Here is a 17,754-nt window from a genome sequence, read left to right as displayed (position 1 = left end):
TTTTTAAATTTTTACTTTAAAATTCATATTATTTATGTGTAGCCCGCTTCATCCCTTTCAGAATGAGAAAATGTGTCCGTCTTCCATGCAAATCCTACCGAACGCTCTTAGTTTTCTCTCTCAGGTTAAAAATGAGGGAGAGGGCCTCCCAGTCAGCAAGTGGCAACGAAGAGAAAGAAGAGAGATGGTTGACACAGTTGCTAAAGAACTTGTCCCTCTAGACAAGCAGAAATTCATGGCTTCTAGGCAAATATGACAGCAGAGTAAGGAGTCTTAGCCTGGACAGACATGGGAGGTTCCGAGAACCTCCTGGAATCCTATTTCAAACATAGTAACTGCATATTCACAGGTGTGTTCTCGGCGCAGAGGGTTTAGAGCCTTCATGCAACTCTCAAAAGTGTCTGGAACCCAAAACACAAAGATTAGAAACCAGTGATCGGGGTCTCTCGCCCTCAACACTGCTGCCATCTTGAGCTGCTAATCCCGTGTCATAGGACGAGGAGCGGCCTCTCGGGCCTCCACCCACAAGTTGCCAGTAGCATCCCCTCAGTGGTGACAGAAACATCTGTGATCATTGCCAGATGGACCCCTAGGGGTCAAAGCCAGCCCCCAGTGGGAACCACTGGGCTAGAGTGACAGGATGACGGGGAAGGAAGACCTCCAGGACAATAACTACAGCTGGCACTGATCGCAGGTCCTGTGCATCCTGGCATCAACCTTCACAGCAGCGCTACCGAGATCACCCCCCCGGCCTTTGCAGGCAGTCGGGAGGGCAGGCACGTCTGCCTGAGGCCGCACAGCTGGTACGTGGACAGAGCCCGCCTTGCTGCCAGGTTTCTGCCTCAGCCACCAGGTGGATGGAGCCCCAGCCACAACAGGGAAGCCAGAGGAGTGTGTGTTGGGTCCAGTGAGCTGGCGGGCCCTGGGGTGTCCGGGCGGGCGGGGGCTGGGGCTCGGGAAGCCCAGGGGGAGGAGGGTCGAAGGGTCAAGGCTCAAGCTGAGAACCCCGTCATACACATGGGGGCCAGAGCCAGGAAACGGGGAATCTGGCTGGGGGAGGAGGAGGAGGAGGGAGTTGAAAGAAACAGGAAATAATTGCAGGCCAGAGTCTCAGGAAGCCCCGCACTCTGCAGTGCCTTCCCCAAAGCTTTCTAAGTTCCCCTCCTTAGGTTACCGGGACAGGAGGGGAGCCAGGCAGGACATCCCAGTCCTGGATCCCATTTCTCCCCTTGGGGGAGCTCTCTGATGCTTTTACCCCGTGCATGGGGCTGACCAGGTGCCTGCAGGAGCTCCAGGGCCCTGTTGGTGGTGCTGGTCGTCCTGGGGGTGCTGATCCAGGAGGGCAGCTGATGGTCAGTCACCCCCACCTCCAACGTGGTATTGGGCACCGGAGTCGGGCTGATATGAGGACGCCAAGTGCCTCAGATTATTTGCATAGAGAACCCACACACCCTGAGGACAGCTGCACTGGACACTGGACACTGTTCTGGCTTGTGACGCAGCATCACCCTCCCCACGACCCTGTGAAGTCTAGACATTGTTATCGCTGTATTTTAGGCGAGGAGGCCACAGTGCAGAGGGCCTAGGAAGTTTGTCTGGGGCCACAGGGCTGGCAAGCTTCAGGCCCAGGACTTGAACCCATCCTCAGAGCTCAACCAGGCTCTGAGATCCTTGGGATGGGAAAGAGGCAGACAGCAGAGGGGAGGCTGGGGCCGTGCCCACTGGAGACTCGGGGCTTGTTTCAGCAGTGGCTTCCATGGGATGGGGGGAGGGGGGTGGAGACGGGGGGCCAGAGCAGTGCCTGGAGGGTTCATGGAGCAAAGGGTGAAGGGCACCGAGTGGGTCTGCGAGTTTGACCGGAAGCCCCTGACCCTTCCAGCAGACTGGGAGGAAGGAGCTGCAGAGGGAGGGGAAGAGGGTAAGCGTGCGCTTGGTGGGCTGGGGCTGGGAGGAGGGAGGAGGGAGGGGAGGAGGAGACAGGGATGCAGGTTGTGAGGACGGAGGGGGAGTCAGTTTCCTTTGTCCCGGGAGGCTGTTTCGGGACAGTGAGCTTGACATTGGGGGTTTCAGGATGCGGGCGGGCGAAGATGGCCCAGGAGCCTAGGAAGAGGTGTTCAGGGCCAGAGTTTGGGGCCCTGAGAGTGTTGGCCCGGCCAGCTGGAGGTGAAGTGGGTCTGGCCCTGCCCTGGGTTCAGGCATCCGTAGGGCAGTGGTGGCGAGAAGGGAAGCCAGGAGTGTACGAATGCCCCGGGAGCGGTCAAGGGATGGTGGCAGGATCTGAGCCCCAGAGGGAAAGACGGGGGGACTGGGAGGAGCTGCTGGCCCACAGGGCGAGAACGCACTGCCAGCGCTGGCGCTCTGGTGAGGTCAGGAGGCTGCGTGTGGCCGCACAGGTGTCAGGCCCTGTGCTTGGACGCTACCTGGATGACCTCACCAAGCGCTCAGACAGCCGCCAGCCCCATTCAGTCGGTGACTCAGAGCTGCCTGGCCTGCGGGGCGTCACGGCTTTCCTTCTTTCCTGCAGCAGCGCCACCTCTGTGCAGGCCCGAGGTCTGCAGGTCGGGGGAGGTCACATGAACGACTCACCCCCTCCTGTAGCTTCCAGCCTGTCTGTCTGAGTCCACACCCCATGCCCTCATTTACCCCTCTGCCTCTCAGGTTGTGGTCTGAGAGAGGGGGCCCGGGGCCAAGGTTTCGGGTGGAGCCATCCTGGAAGATGGCACATCTGGGGTGTGCCCTGGGTAGGGGGATGAAGGCAGCATAGAGGGGGTGAGGGGAGTGGATGGAGCCAGTTCTCTCCCGAGCTCACCCAGCCTCTCCCATCATTCCACCCCTCCTGATAATGAGATTTTGCACCATCTCTGTTGACAGCTGGGGAAACTGAGGTGACGCAGGTCAGGAGGTTTGTCTGGGGCCACCCAGTAATTTGTCATATGATTAGTAATAGCCACCTTTGAACCCTGGGGTTGAATGGGGACCTCATGAGATCACTCCAGGCAGAGTCTGGGGGTCGAGGCTGCCCCAGGAGGCTGACAGCTTCAGGCAGAAAGTCAAATCCACTGCCACCCCCATGCCCAGGACTCATGCCCATCTAGGGCAGGCTAGAAGCCCCAGGCTCCGAGCTCTGTCAAGGGTCACTCCTCAGCCTGGTTCGGGGTGGGGGGAGGGGAGGTGGCTGGAGAGAGGACGTTTTGAGAGGCATCTGGAATCGGGACGAATCTCAGCATCGTGTTCCCTGAGCTTGGCTGAGGGCGGGCCCGGAGCCCGAGTGGGGCGGGAGCGAAGAAGAATTCATCCTGGAGCTCTGCGCGTCCTGGAGGAGCTGGCAGTCAGGACCGGGCTGGCAGCGGAGACTCAGTGGCGCGTGTTCGCTCCGAGGAGAGAAGGCTGCTCCTGGCTGCGGACGGGGTGCTCCACAGGCCTAGGGGACCAGTGCATGCTGGGAGAGGCTCGCGCGACGGGGTTGCGGATGTACTGGGGGGGATGTACTGGGGGGGATGTGGAGTCAAAGGGGACGGGGGAGGGAGGGAGTGGTGGCGAGCGGGAAGGGTCGGGAGCAGTGGGGGGAGCGATGGGGTCAGCGCTGGGTGCTGTATGGAAGACTCCTTGGAACCTGAGATGGGATGGAAGGGGTGGGGCAGGAAGTCCAGGAGCCAGCTGGGGAGGTGGTCCAGGAGGGGAAGAGGATCCCGAAGGAGGAGGTGGAGGGAGGACTTGGGTGACAGGTAGGTGTGGGGACTGAGAGGCAGGAGGACCCCGGAAGCATCCTGGTGGGCAAGTGTTGGGACTCAAAGAGCCAAGGGGGGCCCTGCGGAGAGGAGACTGCTGCCTGCGGGAGGGGGGAGGGGGGAGGGGTGGGGGCGGGGCTCAGCTTGCTCCCGCCCTGACTGTCCTCCCTCCATCCCAGCCCTGATGGAGCCCAGTCCTCCCTCACCCCTCCCACGATTAGAAGCAGTAGTGTTGGCTGCAGGGCACAGACAGGGAGGACCTCCCGACGACCCCGCACCTCACTGACCGGACATTAAGAAGAAATGCCAGCAATAACATAGCTTTATTGGCGGCTTAAAGATGGGGCGGGGTTTGGGGTGCTGGGGCCCATTCTCCGGAAGACGAGAGAATCAGGGGCGATGACACTGATTCTGATCCCTCGGAGAAGCAGCCCTCCGGCCGTTAGATTTTGCCAGCGAAAGTCCCGTCCTTGATCTCGGTCCAGAGCTGCACCTGAGGTGGGGGTTAGGAGGGAGGAAGATGGGGAGCGGGCGCTTGCTCAACTCAGCCGGCCCATCCACCCTCGCCCGGCCCGTCGGTGCGCTGCCCCTCTGTCCGCTCACCCAGCTCAGGGGGCACGGCGCGTGGAACACGCGGAAGTAATCATCGCAGGGCTGTGTGCTTTTCCCGCGGCGGTTCGTCCTCTTCACGCAGGGATCGTAGTCTACGGAGTGGGGCGAGGCGGGCAGGTGGGCGGGGGTCTCAAGCACGCCCCGCCCCCTCCACGCCGAGGCCAAGCCCTCCAGAACGGCCCAGCCGCAGACCCTCCTCCTCCCCGCAAGGCCTCGCCTATCCTCTCACCCCACCCTTCCGTGACTTGATCGCACGCCTCCAGAATAGGCCCCGACCTTCCACCGATCGGTCCCGCCCCTTTCATACAAGGCCCCTCCCCTCCCAGGTAGGCCCCGCCCCTTCAGACCGTGGTCCGCTCCACCTCCCACCCCAAGGGTCTCCGCCCCCTCGGCGAGTCCGGGACCCTCTCCTCGTCCTCAGGTGGGGCGCGCCCCTTCCTGCCTCCCACCTTCTCTCACCCGCTCCCCCTAACTTGGCCTGCGAGGTTTTACCCAGGAAGCTCTGGTAGCAGTGACGGGTCTGGCTCTGCTTGGGGAAGCGCGGGTCGAAGGGTGGCGTTGGACATCTCCCCTTGCGGGGCTCTGGGCAATCGATACCCAAACATCCACGAAGGCGGTGGCTCCTGCGGGGAGGGCTGAGGTTCCGCGGGGCCTTAGGGGGCGCCCCTCGCTCCGACCCGCACTCAGCTCCTGACCCCCACCACGAAACCCAGCCCCCCTTCCCACCCGGCCTGCCCTCACCAGGCTGATGTCAGTGGGTCAGTGGCTCACCTGTGCTTGTGGCTCCGTCCGGGGAAGCCCTCGCTTCCGAGTCTCGAGGGTCCCAGCCCAGGAAAAACACGACCCTCCCGGCTGGATTGGCTGGGACCCCCGGAGCCCCAGCCAATGGACGCCGTTGCGCCGTTGCGTCGGGACGCGGGGCGGGGTTGGTGTGTGGACCCGCCTCCCCCGCCGCGACTCCCACCTCCGACCCGACACCCCCTCTTGGGGCCGGCGCTCACACACAGGCACCCGGGCGCTGCTCTTGCCGAGTCTCAGGCTCAGGCTTTTAATCTCTGCGAAGCTGGGCCACCACGCGGGCTCTCCCTCGACCCGCCCCCCGCCCCTCCCACCCCGATATATAAAGATATAGATAGCTGTGGTCTCTACCGGAGAAGGAGCGTCCCCGCCCGGCCTTTTCAGCACCCTGATTCTTACGGTAGACGTGCACAACACCTAGGGGCCTGTGAGGAAGAGGAAAAAGACAGGGTGGGGTCCGGGCTTCTGGACGCCGGCGCCAGGTATAAGGCTGATCTGCAGGGTTCAGGGGCTACCTAGCCTCGCTGGGCTCTTCTGGACACTTCGGCGACTGAGGTCGAGTCCCCCGCATCCCGCTATTGAGGCCGCTGGGAACGGTGCATGCTGCAGAGAGAAAGCCAGAGAGGGCTTTGGGGAATCGGCAGGGAGAGAGTAGTGACTGCTCAATAAATACAGGCTGATGGGGGGGGCGGGGGGCGCGGTCCTGCTGCAGGGCCCGGCAAGCCTGAGCTCGAATCCGCGTTTCCACCAGTGTCCCTCCTAGGTTTCTCTCCCTCCTGCCTCAGTATCAAGTCTGACTCTGGATCCTTTGCCCCAATATCCAAACGCACTAATATCTCTCTCCTCTTCAGAAGCCCTCTTTTGTTCCACATCCTATACCAGCTTCCTCTTCAGGTCCCTCCTCCCCTTCTAGCAGATCACTTGGAAAGAGCTGGTCTACTCCTCCTCTCCGAGTCCCCTCTTTACATACATATGTATGTATACAAGTAGTGGGAAAATACACATCCCATGAAGTTTACCGTTGTAACAATTTTAAAGTGTACAATTCAGTGGCATGTATTACATTCGTAATGTTGTGCGAGCACCACCACTACCTATCTCCCAGGACATATGCATCACCCCAAAAGGAACCCCCCAATCCATCAGGCAGTCACTTCCCGTTCCTCCCATCCCTTGCAGCTTCTGGCGGCCACCGATCTGCTTCCTGTCTCTTCGGATTTGCCTCTTGTGGACATTTCTTGCAGACGAAAATCGTACACCATGTGGCCTTTCGTGTCTAGCTCTTTTCGCTCAGCCACATATTTTCAAGAGTTGCAGCACGGTGACCCACCTCCTGTGCTTCCTTAAGCCTGCGCCACTCAGGTCTTCGTCCCCACCAGGCCACCTCCTTGCTGTTACATCCAGAGGTCCTCTCTGTCTTCCTTCGCCTGCTCGCGGCATTTGACACAGCTGCTCTCACGAGGTTCCTCATCGTTTTCTTCACTTGGTGTTCAGGATGCTGTTCCGTGTTCACGCTCTCTGACTACGGTTCCCCTTTCCCTAAACACCTTGGCCTCTGTCTCCACCGGCAGTCGCTCGCTGGTGACCTCCAGTCTCATAGCTTGCAGCAACCGTCCACTTGCTGAGGATTCCCCAAATCATTCCAGACTCCTGTGTCCAGCTGCGTACCCCGCATCCTCACCGGACATCTCAGGATCAAGATGTCCAAAATGGAGTTCCTGATCTTGTCTCTGACATCTACGCCCCTCACAGCCTCCTTGACTGCTGCATCTTCCCAGTGGCTCAGATCCCAAACCTTGAAGTCACCCTCGATGCCATGTCAACATGCCCAATCCATGAGCTGATCCGTTGGCCCGACCATCGAAGTATCTCTGACCCCCCCCCCCCACTTCTCAATACCTCCATCCCTTCCCCTCTTGTCCAAGCCACCATCATCTTGTGCCGGGGTCATTGCAGCTGCCTCCTGACTCTTCTCCCAGCGTCCACCCTTCTCCTCTACCTTCTCCACACTTCAGCCAGAGAGAGTCCTTTCTAACATACAGCAATTCCAGCCGTTCTGCTCAAAACCCTCCAGTGTGCTCAGTGTCAAACCCAAAGGACTTAAGATGGCCCCACGTGGTGGCGCCACCCTCGTGACTCCCGTGACCACAATTCCTACTCCGGGCTGTCCTGGAGCTCCCTCTCATCCAGCACATCATGCACATTCCCGCCTCAGGGGCTTTGCAGTGGCTGTTCCTTCTGAAGGGAACGAATTTCCCCAGATGTCCACATGGCTTCCTCACTCCCCTCCTTCAGATTTTTACACAAATGACACTAGCTCACTGAGGCCCTCCTGGACCACCCAATCCAATGCTGGAAGCTGCCTACCCCCACTCCTAATCCTCTCTACCCTGCTGTTTGCCCGGAGCCCTATCGGCTCATAATGTACAATATAATTACCGTGGATGTCACCGTCAGAGGTCCCAGCTTCAGCACTACTGACATTTTGTGGAGGATCATACTCTGCTGTGGGCACCATCCTCCCTGGACTCTACCCAAGAGATGCCAGGAGCTCCCCCTCCCCAGATTGCTCAGTGCCACGTCCATAGTGCAGAGGATGATGTCTGGCACGCAGTCCACACTCACGCTACACTCAGAGCACAAAGGAAAGTGAAAAAAGAAGGAAAGGCCCTCTCTACCTCGTGGGTAACAGACCTGACGATACACGGTAGCTGTCACCCCAAATACCTGGGTGAAGGAGCAAAGACGCCCACTTCCTCCTTTATCTTCTCCACCTTGGAGGCCGTGTCCTTCACACTCTCAACTTCCAAGAGAGTGGGCAAGAGAGTCTCCAAGGATGACCCCACTGTGGCCGTGGGCCACTGGTCCGGCACCTTCCTGGGCTCTTGAGATACTCTCCTGGGCTGTTGGGAGACCCTGGCCTCCATCTTTGAGACAGGCCTCAGCGAGGCAGGCGACTCGGTTACGTCCTCCCGCCTCGTTGAGGGCAGAGGAAGGGGAGTCAGGGAGGCAGCATTCCTCTTGGGGCTGCTGGGGGCACCCTTGGGGCAGGGCGACGCTTTGGAGGGCCCCTTTGGGTCCCGGCGCACCTCCTCCACCTCCGCCCACGGATGCGTGTTCCCCTTCGCCCGGGCCCCCAACTGTGGCTGCTCCCCGACCACCAACGGCGTCTCCTCCAGCAAGGACACCTTGGTGGCGCTGAGGGCTACCGTGTCCATAGTTGGCTTGGCAGACCCCTGCTGGGTTGAGAGCCAGGAGGGCAGATTGACCGGAGCTGATCTCAAGGAGGGCCCCCTGGAACTGGCAATGCTCATCGGCTTGGCAAGGGTGAGCCCTTCCGCTGAGAAGGGCCTGGTCTGCCCCTGCGAGGCTTCCTCGAGGTCCAGCTCCTGGGTCCTGACCCACTGCTTCTGCTGCCCCACCTCCTGGGATCTGAAGCCCGGCACGTCCAGAGAGATCTCCTCCTTCATCCTGCGGACTGTGTCCTCCAACTTGCCCTTGCCCTTCAAGCCATCCACGGTGCTACCCTGGGCTCTGCTGACCAGGACTTCCTCTGACGCCTCCTCGGGGGCGGTGGAAGGCAGCTCCAGGGATGTTTGCGGAGTCCCCACCTCTACTATGTTTGTCTCCTGGGCGCCCATCAACACCACAGGCTCTGGCTTCCCTTCAGGCTTGCTTTTCTCGAGCACATCTCCTCCGTGGCTTCCCGCAGGCAACACGCCAGTGGTGGCACGGTCCAATGTCATTTGGGATTGTGTGCGTAAGGTCAGAGCCTTCTGGGCCAGGGTAGGTAGGAACACAGATTTCCTGTTTGCAGCAGGGAGGGACACCGCCTTTGGGGGAACAGCAAGTGCAGGTGTGGCCTTCTGAGATGGGGCAGGCACGGCTGGGGTCTTGTGGGGAGCAGCCAGTACGTGTGGGGTCTTCCGAGATGGGCCAGGTGTCGCTGGGGCCTCCTGGGGAGCAGCAGGAAAAGCTGGCGCTTTCCGGGATGGAGCAGGTACAGCCAAGAACTTCTGGGACTGGTCAAGGATGAATGGAGCCTTACAAGAGGCAGCAGGGATGGCTGGGGGCTTCTGGGAGGGCGGCGGCCACGGTCCCGGCACGGAGTCCAGAGGCCTGACCTGTTCGTTGCACCTGCGGAAGTCAGGAGGGCAGGCGGCGGGGCAGAGCGAGGACGTGGACAAGGTGCTGGGCTCCGCGTCCATCGGGCCGTCCGCGTCCTGTTGCCGCGGCAACGGCGTTTCAGGGCCGTCCTCCGAGATACAGAGCGAATGGGTCTCAAGTAAACCCGCCAGGCATGCGGCCCCCTCAGAATCAGAGCAACCCTGTAGGTGGACGGAGGGGAGGGGAAGGATGGTCAGGGCCAGTGGAGATGCCCAGACCCAGGCCCCCGGCCCCTCCTCCCTCAGACCCGGGGGTCCCGGCCCCCGGCCCCTCCTCCCTCAGACCCGGGGGTCCAGACCCCCGGCCCCTCCTCCCTCAGACCCGGGGGTCCAGGACCCCGGCCCCTCCCCCCTCAGACCCAGGGGCCCAGACCCCCGGCCCCTCCTCCCTCAGACCCGGGGGTCCAGGACCCCGGCCCCTCCTCCTTCAGACCCAGGGGTCCCAGCCCCCGGCCCCTCCTCCCTCAGATAGTGAACTGCCCTCCTCCCTCCGGTTCTAGAGTTGGCCCCGGCCCTCAGTATATAGCTGCCTTGGAAGAGGATGCCATGCGGTCAGGTGTATTGGAAATGATGCTGAAGATGGTCCGAATGGTGACGCTGGGCTTCTCTGGTGGGGTGGGGCGGGAAAAAGCAGTGTGAGCTCTCAGCAGAAGGGTCAGAATTTCGGGGTCCATTCATGGAGGCAGAGGGAGGGGGGTGTGCTCACCGGAAACGTGGATTTCGGTTTGAGGTCTCTCAGGGGAGAAGTCCGGTTGGGACCTGTAAGGGCAATTTGGTGTGACTTTGGCGGCTTCAGCACTAGGATCCCCACCCCTCCCCCTGCCCTGCAGGGCAGCAAGGCCCCAAGGCTACTTCTTTTCTGTAGATTTCTTTCTCCTGTCATCTTGCTCCAGCTGCGACCAGACTAGAGGCACGGAGTCAGCCGTGGCCTGAGACTTGAATTTGCACCCGAGGGTCTGGCAGCAGGAGGAGGGAGGGAGGGCGGTCAGCAGGTGCAGCCCCGTCAGCCTCTTCCCCGCCAGGCCTCCCGGCCCCTCCCCCCTCAGACCCAGGGGTCCAGGCCCTCGGCCCCTCCTCCCTCAGACCCAGGGGTCCAGGCCTCCCGGCCCCTCCCCCCTCAGATCCAGGAGTCCCGGCCCCTCCCCCCTCAGACCCAGGGGTCCGGCCCCCCCCTCCCCCCTCAGATCTAGGGGTCCACGCCCCCGGCCCCTCCTCCCTCAGACTCTGGAGGGCAGTCCTCCTCCTCCTTCAGAGCTAAGGGTCCTGGCCCCCAGCTCCATTCCTGGGGCTCCTGTACTTCTGGTTTTGGTCTTGGTGCCCTGTGGAATCTAGAACCATAGCTGCCCCCAGGGGTCTGTGGGGTCAGGGCCCACCTGGAGGCGCCAGGTGGAGGCAGGAGGTGCCACGTGGCCCAGGTCCGTGGGGGGCGTGTGTAGGGTCCTGGGGGCCCAGGAGGTGGCGCGCTGATGGAGCAGGTTGATGAGGCGGATCCAGCGGTCAAACAGGAAGCTGACCTCATCGTCAGGGGCGTCCAGCTCCAGGTAATAGTAGCGGCCCGTGACCAGACGCAGCTTCAGGCGCCAGGCAGACAGGTCGTGGACATAGAGGTGGGCCAGGTCCAGAGGGATCATCCTAGCAGAGGCAGGAGATGGAAGCGGTAGAGCAGGAGATGGGGGCGAGGTGGCAGGGGATGGGGGGATGGAGGCACCTGGTGAGGACGAGGCTGGAGCACCCCCTGCCCTCAGGGGGCTGGGCCATCAGCAGGATGTCTGGAAACACCAGGCCTGGCAGGGAGGCGGCCACGCCCATGGTCACTCGGTTGGTTCTGTGGTACACGTACACTGGGGCCCCTCGACTGGTCACCTGGGGGTCCAGGGAGAGGGGCTGGGACCACTCCTTTCCCTTGTGCTCCTCTGGCACCTCCACACAGAGGTCCCCCCAGCCCCCCAGCTGCCTTGTGCCCTCCTGGGCCCCAATCCCCTAGCCCAGGGGCTCTCCCTTCCCTCCTGCCCCTCTCTGCCCCCAGGGCACAGGGAGCCAGGGACCTGGACAAAGTTACTCTCGAACATGGGCAGCGGGCGGAGGGGCAAGTACTCGCCCTTCTGGAGGGTCTTCTGCAGCTCGCCCAGGGTGGGGACCCACTTCCGGGGTCCCTGGAGTGGCTCCAAATGCCTGATGTTCCAGAGCCGGTTCATGATGGCTGCAGAAAGTGTCGGTCACCCGGGGTACGGAGGCAGGGTGCCAGCACCCCGGCGCTTGGCCAGCCGGCCCCCCAGCCCACCGGCCTCAGCCCCTTGGGCTTCAGCGGTTCCAGAGGGTGGAGCTTCCCCAGGGCTTGGACATGGCCCTGCAGGGGTGCTCAGCCCTAGCCTGGGGGAGGAGCCTTCGGTGGAGGAGCTTTGTGACCTCATCGGACACAGCTGCAGCTCTTCCTGGGAAGTCTCCAGGGGCCTTCAGCTCCCTTCCCCTCCAGGAACCTGTCCTGGAGTCTTGAGGTCTGGGGTGAGTGAATCAGAAGCCCCTGCTCCAGACCCAAACCAGGGACAATCCGGGGCCCTGGGAGGGTCCTTCTGGGATGTTGTAAGTGAATAATTCAACAAAAGCAAGCGTTTCTGACTCTTAAGAGGGGAGGCCTGAATTACCGTCCCAACTTGCCGCTGACCCATCTTTGGACCCCGGGTAAGGTCTATACCCCCAGGAGCCTCAGTTTCCCTTTATCGAACTTGTTTGTGTCCGTGGCAACGGTTGCTGTACATTGGTTATAAAGAAAGGGACGTGAGGTTTGGAATAAGCCAGACCTCTGGCAAAATCATATTCTGCCTCTCCCTAGCTGTGTGGCCTTATACGACAGGCATCCCCGAGGAGCCTCAGCTTCCCTCATCTGTAAAACTGGGGGGTATTGGAGGATGCACGGGATCCGGTAAGTAAAACCCCGCACTTGAGGCAGGCGCAGAGCAGGCGCACAGTAAATGGTCACTCCTGTTCCGTTCTGAGGGCTTTGGGGGCGGGGGGTGCTGATATTCTGTCACTCTAAATATAGTGGTTATTATTTTTCGTATGTGTCATGCAAAATACATGGTCATTGTAAAAATTCTGGAAAATACAGAGAAGCACAAATAACAAAAGTCACCCACAATCCCACCCCCACCTTCTACCCTGAGGGAGAAGTCAACACCATAGTCAACACTTCGGTGTATTTCCTCCTAGGATTTTTAAATAATCCACGGATTATACGTATCGATACGAAATGGGGATCACACAGTGGTTTGTAGCCTTGTGGCCTGCTTCTTCTATGCCTAAAGCAGGCTCTGTAGCATCCCTCTTCGTGGCTGGTGTACTCCATCACATGGATGCACTGTCATTTATATAACCATCCCCTACTGTTGGACATCTAGCTTGTCTCCAATTTGCTGTTGTAAACACTGCCATCATGAACAGCCTTGAGCCTGCAGCCTTGTCCTGTACTAGTACTGTTGGTCACAGGGTAACCTTCTGGAACTATCCATTAAATATTTATTTATTGACTGTGAGACTAAGAACTCACAGGCTCTGGGGGACTGATGGTTCCCCCTCTACTTCCCTGTCCACGGAGGGCCCCCCCAGGGACCCCAGCATCCAGCCCCCGGCCCCCAGAGAAATCACCTCTAAGTGGACGTGTATGACGAATTTAATTCCCTCTTCTCTATCTCACATTTTTGTACAAAAACCCAGGCCTCCTTTTACCCTCCCTCCCCACCCCAACACAGAAAGTAATTGTTTAATAAATAATATATGCTCCTGCCCAAGCCGAGAGGGGTGGGGGTCAGGGAGACACAGCGGCCAGACTTCTTAGAGATCCAAGAATCCGGGACCCCAGTTCCCTCCTCCTCAGGGACCCCCGAGTCCACCTGCCTCCCACCCACCCCCTTAAATAAATAAGTATAAATAAGGCACAGATGCCCCCCTGCCCAGGTCTCCTGGAGGGATCCTCTCTAATTAGAGGGAGACAACGGTGAGGGCAGAGTCCTCTGGCTGCCACGCCCCCAGTCCCGAAATAAATAAATAAATAAGGTCTGGCTTTGAAGGGCGCCGGTGGCTCTAGGTGGAGGGTCACAGCCGAGTCTTCAGCAGCAGCAAGCCCCGCACAGCCCAGTCGAGCGTCAGGTGCAGCCCCCCAAGGATGGCGTGGGCCGCCCGGATGCCTCCCCAGGCTGAGGCCGGGGGAGGCAGGGGGGGTGCCGGTGGGTCTGGGGGCGCCTGGGGCAGGGCCAGGCGGGACATCTGTCAGGAGAGGACAGAGGGTTAACATCAGGCCAGGGGCGCAGTTAGGGTCCAGGGAAGCACGTATTTGGAGCCTGTACTGAATTAGGGTTGGGGAGGTCCAGATTGCATATTTCCACTGTGTCTCTGGCCTGTGAGGTGGGGTGTCTGGGTTGGGAGTTCTTCAGGACGTTGGGTTCAGAAAATTGAGGCTGGGGCCAAAAGGTGGGGGTCTTAAGGCTGGGGTTCTAGGGCCAAGTTCAGAGGGCTAGGGGTGAGGTCTGTAGCATCAGGGCCAGGATCCTGGGGCTGAGGTCTTAGATGTGGGGTCTCATTGTAGGATCAAGCTCAGGGACTCGTGTGTGAGAGGTGGGGTCTCAAGTCTGGGGTCTCAGAGCTGAGAGTTGGAATTTGAGTTCCAGGGTCTTTGGGGTCTTCAGGTCCAGGAACTGGGGTCTGAAGTCTTACAGTCTCAGGGTCGTGAGTCAGGGGTTTTGAAAGTCAGGGTCTTGGGGTCTTAGGGGCTCACAACCTAGATCTGAGCTCTTGGGGACCCAGGGTTCAGGGTCTGGGGTCTTCTAGTCTGAGATCTCAGGGTCCAAGTCCTTGAGATCTGAGGTCTGCAGAGCCAGGGTCTGCAGGCTGGCTTTAAGTCACGGTGCATCATCTGAGAGTCTGGGGTTTTGATGTGTCAGGATCTCAGGGCCAGGATATGGGTGGGTGTCAGGGTCTGGAGGTTCAGAGTTTCCTGGGCTTGGGGTCTGGATTCCTCCTGTTTTAGGACCGGGGTCTCCAGGTCTTGGGGTGAGGGTTTCGATTCTCAAATCTTAGGGATTCAGTATGGGAGTCTCGGAGTCACAAGAGCATGGGGTTTCCGAGTCTCAGGGTGAGAGTTTATAGAGTTTCCAGGCAGGATTTTGGAGTCTGGGGCCTCAGGGATGCAGGGGGAGGGTGTTGGAGTAGGCCTGGGGTCTGGGGTCCTGGGGCCTCAGAGCCAGGTGATCGTACCAGGAGCTGCAGCCGGCGCAGCAGCCGGTCCAACCGGGCCTGCAGGGCGCCCAGATCGGGCTCCAGGGTCCGCAGGGAAGGGCCTCCTGCCCGGCGCAGCCACTGCACATGCCTCAGGTAGGAGAACAGGTCTGCCCGCAGCCGTGTCAGCACTCCCGGGAGCTGGGGGACGGGCGGGGTGGGGGGGGTGGCGTCAAGGAGCACCTGGCGCCTGCCCACTCCAGCCCCTGACCCCCTGCACCCCCTTCACCGCCCAGCTCCCACCTTTGACCCATCGCCTGCCCTTACCTGCAGGGCTCCCAGCGCCCCCGCGCTCATGGCCAAGGTGGGGAGGGAATCCAGGTTGTGGTCTCCGTCAGCTGGGAATTTGTCTCTCTTGGGGGGAAAGAAGCCGTGAGAGGGACCCTGCCCAGCTGCGGGGGTCGCTTCGTCCCCCACCACGAGCCCCGGACTGCTTTCTCCCCCGTCTCTGCCACCGTGGTAGCCCAGACGCCCGCCCCGTTCTCGGTCTTGGCCCCAGCCCATCCCCTCCGGGCTCTCCTACCAGCTGTGCGGCCAGCTGTCGAGTGTCCGCCAGGAGAGAGCGGGTCAGGAGGACGGCGCTGTCCAGCTCAGCCCGAGGGTCTGGGGAGGCCCGTGGGGGGCCAGGAGGTGGCCCCGGGGCAGCAGCTCTACCTGGCCACAGGCTCAGCGCGACCAGGACCAGGCAGCAAACACCTGAGGGACGTACAGCACAGAAAGGAGGCTCAGGCCCGACTGGGGGGTCCGAGGGAGGAGGGGCTGGGGTGGGGGTCCTGAGTCCCAGGGCGGAGCGCCCAGGGCACGTCGCAGGGACTGGGCGGGTTTCCCTCTCCCTCTCTGGCTCTGGACGCCCCGCCCGTCGGAGCAGACGCGCCCCGGGGCGGGTAGACGGGCCGGGCGTCTCCCGTCCGCCCCCGGACGCCGGAATCTGGGCCCCGGGGCGGGGCAGGAGCGGGGAGACACAGGCCAGAACCTGCCCCCTCCCGGGGCTCAGGAGCCCGAACCGGACTGAGAGCAGGGGAAGGAGACCTGGACAGCGGTCCGGGGGCCCTGCCCCCTCCCCGGGAGACCCCCGCGTAGGCCCCAGCCGAGTGGACCGCGGAAGGCCGGGCCGCAGCGCACCTGGGCGGAGAGAGGCAGAGGCGCGGGCGCGCCGGGCTCGCGGCGGGGCGAGAGCGACCCGGCGGTGCTCAGCGCGGGGGCTCCGGGCCGCTCCCTCCGCGGCCGCCCATCCCCCAGCGGCCCCGCCCACCGCGCCCGCCAGCCAATCAGCGACCCCCGGGCCGCCCCGCTCCCGCAGCACACCCCCAGCCCGCCCCCTGGGCCCTCCCAGGCCGCGGTCTGTCCGCCCGTCCGTCCGCATCTGTCTGGCTCTGCTGTTTCTGTCTGCACCCCTGTGTCTCCCTCTGTCTTTCCTCCCCGTAGCTGGGGTCGGTGTTCTGGGCTTGCTCTCGCCTCCCTTGGCCTCTCTGCCTCAGTTTCCCTCCCGGAGCCTCTCTGTTGAGGCCCCTGGGAGTCTGCGTCTCTCGGTCCCCGCTGACTCCCTGGGGGTCCTGGGCCCTTTGGGATCACCCCCTGGCACTCGTCTGTCTCTGTCTGTGAGTCTCCATCGCTCTCTGCCTCGCGCTGCGCTGTCGGTGTCTCCGCGGCGTCTCTGATCCGTCCTTTCATCTCTCGCTCTCGCGTCCCTTCTCTAGGCCTCCTGCTTTCTCTGAATCTCCTTCCCGCCCGCTCCGTCCCCGCCTCCCCGTCGCTCCCTCGCTCTCCTCCGTCTCTCGGTCCGACTCCGCTGTGTCTGTCTGCTCCCCACCCTTCCCGCCGACGGCCCCTCCCTCCTTCCTCCCTGTCCCCCCTCCAGGAGCTTGACCCAACTTACTGTTCATGTCCCCACAGGGCAGGGGTTCCCCAGGGCAGGGGGCAGGGGGCTGGGGGCCTTTAACCCTTCCCTGTCCGCTGCCGTGGGAGCCCTGGGGGTCAGCTGGGCCTCGGCCTGGGGAGGGGAGGCATGTGCGTGTGAGCAGAGAGGGCCGCGGCAGTGAGGGAGTGTGTGCGCCTGGGGGGTTATATAGGGGGCCGGGGCGGGCGGGCGGGGGGCAGGCGGCAGGGGAGGGCGGCCTGACACATCCTGACTCACCCTCCCTGCCTGCCTTTTCCATTCCGACGGAGCCGGCTGCCTCGCAGGGCTCACGCCGCCGCGCTCGGAGGAGGGCACGGAAGGAAAAGTTGGAAAAGTTGAAAAGGGAAAGGGGGGGGTGGTCGGAGAGGGGCTGGTGAGGTCACTGGCGTCCCCTCCCTCCACCTCCTCGGCCGGCCGCCGCCGCCGGGGCAGAACCGCGCAGCTCGAGAGCTGGGGCCTGGCTGTGGGGCGTGGGGCCGGCTGGACATGGGGAGGCAGGCGGGGGGTGATGGGGACGGGGTAGAGGTGGCAACGGGGCCACAGGACGCAGGCCTGGGGGCTTGGAGGTGACACGGGAGAGACTCCCAGGAACAGAGAGAGATGGAGAGGCCGAGACCCAGGCAAGGAGCTTGAGACACACAGAGAGATGGGGACACGGGACGGAGGTGGAGAGTCTGAGGTGCAGAGATGGAGACATAGAGATACCCGCAGAGATGGAGACGGCCAAGGAGACACGCTGCAGAGGCCGAGAAACGGGAGAGCGAAGTGAGGTTTCAGGGGCAAGCTGAAGACAGCAGGAGACGTCTGGAGAGACCCAGAGAGACCCCCAAAAGGAAAAGGGACAGAGACAGGCATGGCAGAAAGAGGCGAGGCAGGCGGCAGAAAAGAGAGACACGAGGCAGGGTGACAGAGGTGGAGAAGTCCCAAGGGGCAGAGATCCTCCAAGAGATGCAGATGCTGAGATGACGGGGACTGAGAGAGGGGGAGCCTTTCTCCATGAGACAGGTTGGAACACGGTGAGAGAGAGCCAGAGGCGGAGAGACAGGGAGCAAGAGGGAGAGGCATCGAGACACCAGTAGACGTGAGACCTCGGGCACATGGCTTCACGTCTCTGTGCCTCGGTTTCTCCATCTGTGAAATAGGGAGACCCCGGGCATGACGCCCTCCCAAAAGCCCGTGTGAGGGTACGGTGAGCTCCCTCCTGTCAAGCACACAACCAGCTCTCAGTAAAGGCGAACCATTGCTATTCTCACCGTTGATTTTTATTAACATATCCAGGGAGACA

The 17,754-nt window shown here is 61.7% G+C and overlaps 3 protein-coding genes across 3 annotated transcripts; all 3 read right to left on the bottom strand.

Moving 5' to 3' along the window:
* Positions 1-4,020: 4,020 nt before the first annotated feature.
* On the bottom strand, positions 4,021-5,709 carry COX6B2 (cytochrome c oxidase subunit 6B2). The gene is made up of 6 exons (XM_067019598.1): positions 5,654-5,709; positions 5,490-5,563; positions 5,112-5,373; positions 4,833-4,975; positions 4,332-4,432; positions 4,021-4,221 (listed from the first exon to the last, which is right to left on the bottom strand). Exons 1-6 carry the CDS (start codon positions 5,707-5,709, stop codon positions 4,171-4,173), a joined length of 687 nt encoding a protein of 228 aa, XP_066875699.1. The 3' UTR covers positions 4,021-4,170.
* Positions 5,477-11,593, bottom strand: GARIN5B (golgi associated RAB2 interactor family member 5B). The gene is made up of 9 exons (XM_059045604.2): positions 11,350-11,593; positions 11,013-11,167; positions 10,678-10,936; positions 10,157-10,260; positions 10,011-10,063; positions 9,835-9,911; positions 7,866-9,466; positions 5,654-5,741; positions 5,477-5,563 (listed from the first exon to the last, which is right to left on the bottom strand). The coding sequence occupies exons 1-8, from the start codon at positions 11,497-11,499 to the stop codon at positions 5,714-5,716; spliced, it is 2,427 nt and encodes an 808-aa protein (XP_058901587.2). The 5' UTR covers positions 11,500-11,593; the 3' UTR covers positions 5,477-5,563; positions 5,654-5,713.
* A 1,365-nt stretch (positions 11,594-12,958) lies between these two features.
* Positions 12,959-15,802, bottom strand: IL11 (interleukin 11). Its single transcript, XM_067018987.1, has 5 exons — positions 15,695-15,802; positions 15,096-15,268; positions 14,840-14,926; positions 14,552-14,713; positions 12,959-13,564 (listed from the first exon to the last, which is right to left on the bottom strand). Exons 3-5 carry the CDS (start codon positions 14,867-14,869, stop codon positions 13,394-13,396), a joined length of 363 nt encoding a protein of 120 aa, XP_066875088.1. The 5' UTR covers positions 14,870-14,926; positions 15,096-15,268; positions 15,695-15,802; the 3' UTR covers positions 12,959-13,393.
* Positions 15,803-17,754: the final 1,952 nt, after the last annotated feature.

The sequence above is a fragment of the Kogia breviceps genome, chromosome 18 (assembly GCF_026419965.1).
Source record: "Kogia breviceps isolate mKogBre1 chromosome 18, mKogBre1 haplotype 1, whole genome shotgun sequence".
In the NCBI taxonomy this organism is placed as follows: Eukaryota; Metazoa; Chordata; class Mammalia; order Artiodactyla; family Physeteridae; genus Kogia; species Kogia breviceps.
The sequence above is the reverse complement of the archived record's forward strand: the minus strand, read 5'-3'. Positions and strand labels throughout refer to the sequence as shown.